We start from the raw sequence: 778 nt of genomic DNA, 5'->3' as shown, positions 1-778 counted from the left end.
AGAGCGGGGAGTCACTGTCCTCTAAATGCAACCTCTGAAGCCAGAGATGAAGGACGTTTAAAGGTCAAATTCCCTCTTCACCCAGGACCCTTTCCCGGGGCCAGCCCTGCTCAGCGGGAATGGAAGACTCCCCTAAATCAAAAAGGAGAAGCGGCCCGGCACGCACAGAGCAGGACTGCGTGCCGCTCTCCGCCTGGCGGGGGTTGGCCCTGAGCCCTTGGCCAGGCCCGATCTTTCCTGAGCCTCTACCTGCTCCTCCAGGGAAAGGCCTGTGTCCTGAGGCTGGGGGCTGCTTCCGACCCTCAGCCTGGGGTGTGCGGGGCAGGAGAGAGTCAGGGACCCCGTGGAGGACAGCAGGCAGGAGGGAGGGCGGCCGGGCCAGCGGGGGTGGGGGCGGGGGCGTACCTCCTTCTCGGCCTTGGCCTCCTCCACGGTCACCGTGCTGTGGTTCTTGTGCTCCTGGAACATGCACAGGTAGCAGATGCAGGTCTGGTCCGTCTGGCAGAAGAGCTCCATGGTCTTGCCGTGCAGCGGGCACTTGCGGGCCTCGAACCAGCAGCAAGCAAACTTACTGGTCAGAGCATCTGCCCCCTGGTGGTCAGTGTATATCATAGAGACTGGTCGACTGGTTGACTGTCTGCCCTCTGGTGGTCATTGCATGTCATAGCGAGCGGTTGAACAGCCTTAGCATATCATTCATATATTATGCTTTGATTGGTTGAATGGATGACCGGACACTTAGCATATTAGGCTTTTATTATATAGGATTGATCTACTA

At 58.6% G+C, this 778-nt stretch overlaps 1 protein-coding gene across 1 annotated transcript in view; it reads right to left on the bottom strand.

The window, feature by feature from the left end:
• Positions 1-778, bottom strand: part of TRIM29 (tripartite motif containing 29) — a 56,671-nt gene that overhangs the window by 25,902 nt on the left and 29,991 nt on the right. The window contains 1 exon segment of the mRNA XM_015560625.1: positions 402-552. Coding sequence (XP_015416111.1) covers positions 402-552 — 151 coding nt within the window.

This window comes from Myotis davidii, unplaced genomic scaffold (genome assembly GCF_000327345.1).
Source record: "Myotis davidii unplaced genomic scaffold, ASM32734v1 scaffold355, whole genome shotgun sequence".
NCBI classification, from domain to species: Eukaryota; Metazoa; Chordata; class Mammalia; order Chiroptera; family Vespertilionidae; genus Myotis; species Myotis davidii.
Note: the sequence above shows the minus strand (reverse complement) of the source record. Positions and strands in the feature narration are given on the sequence as shown.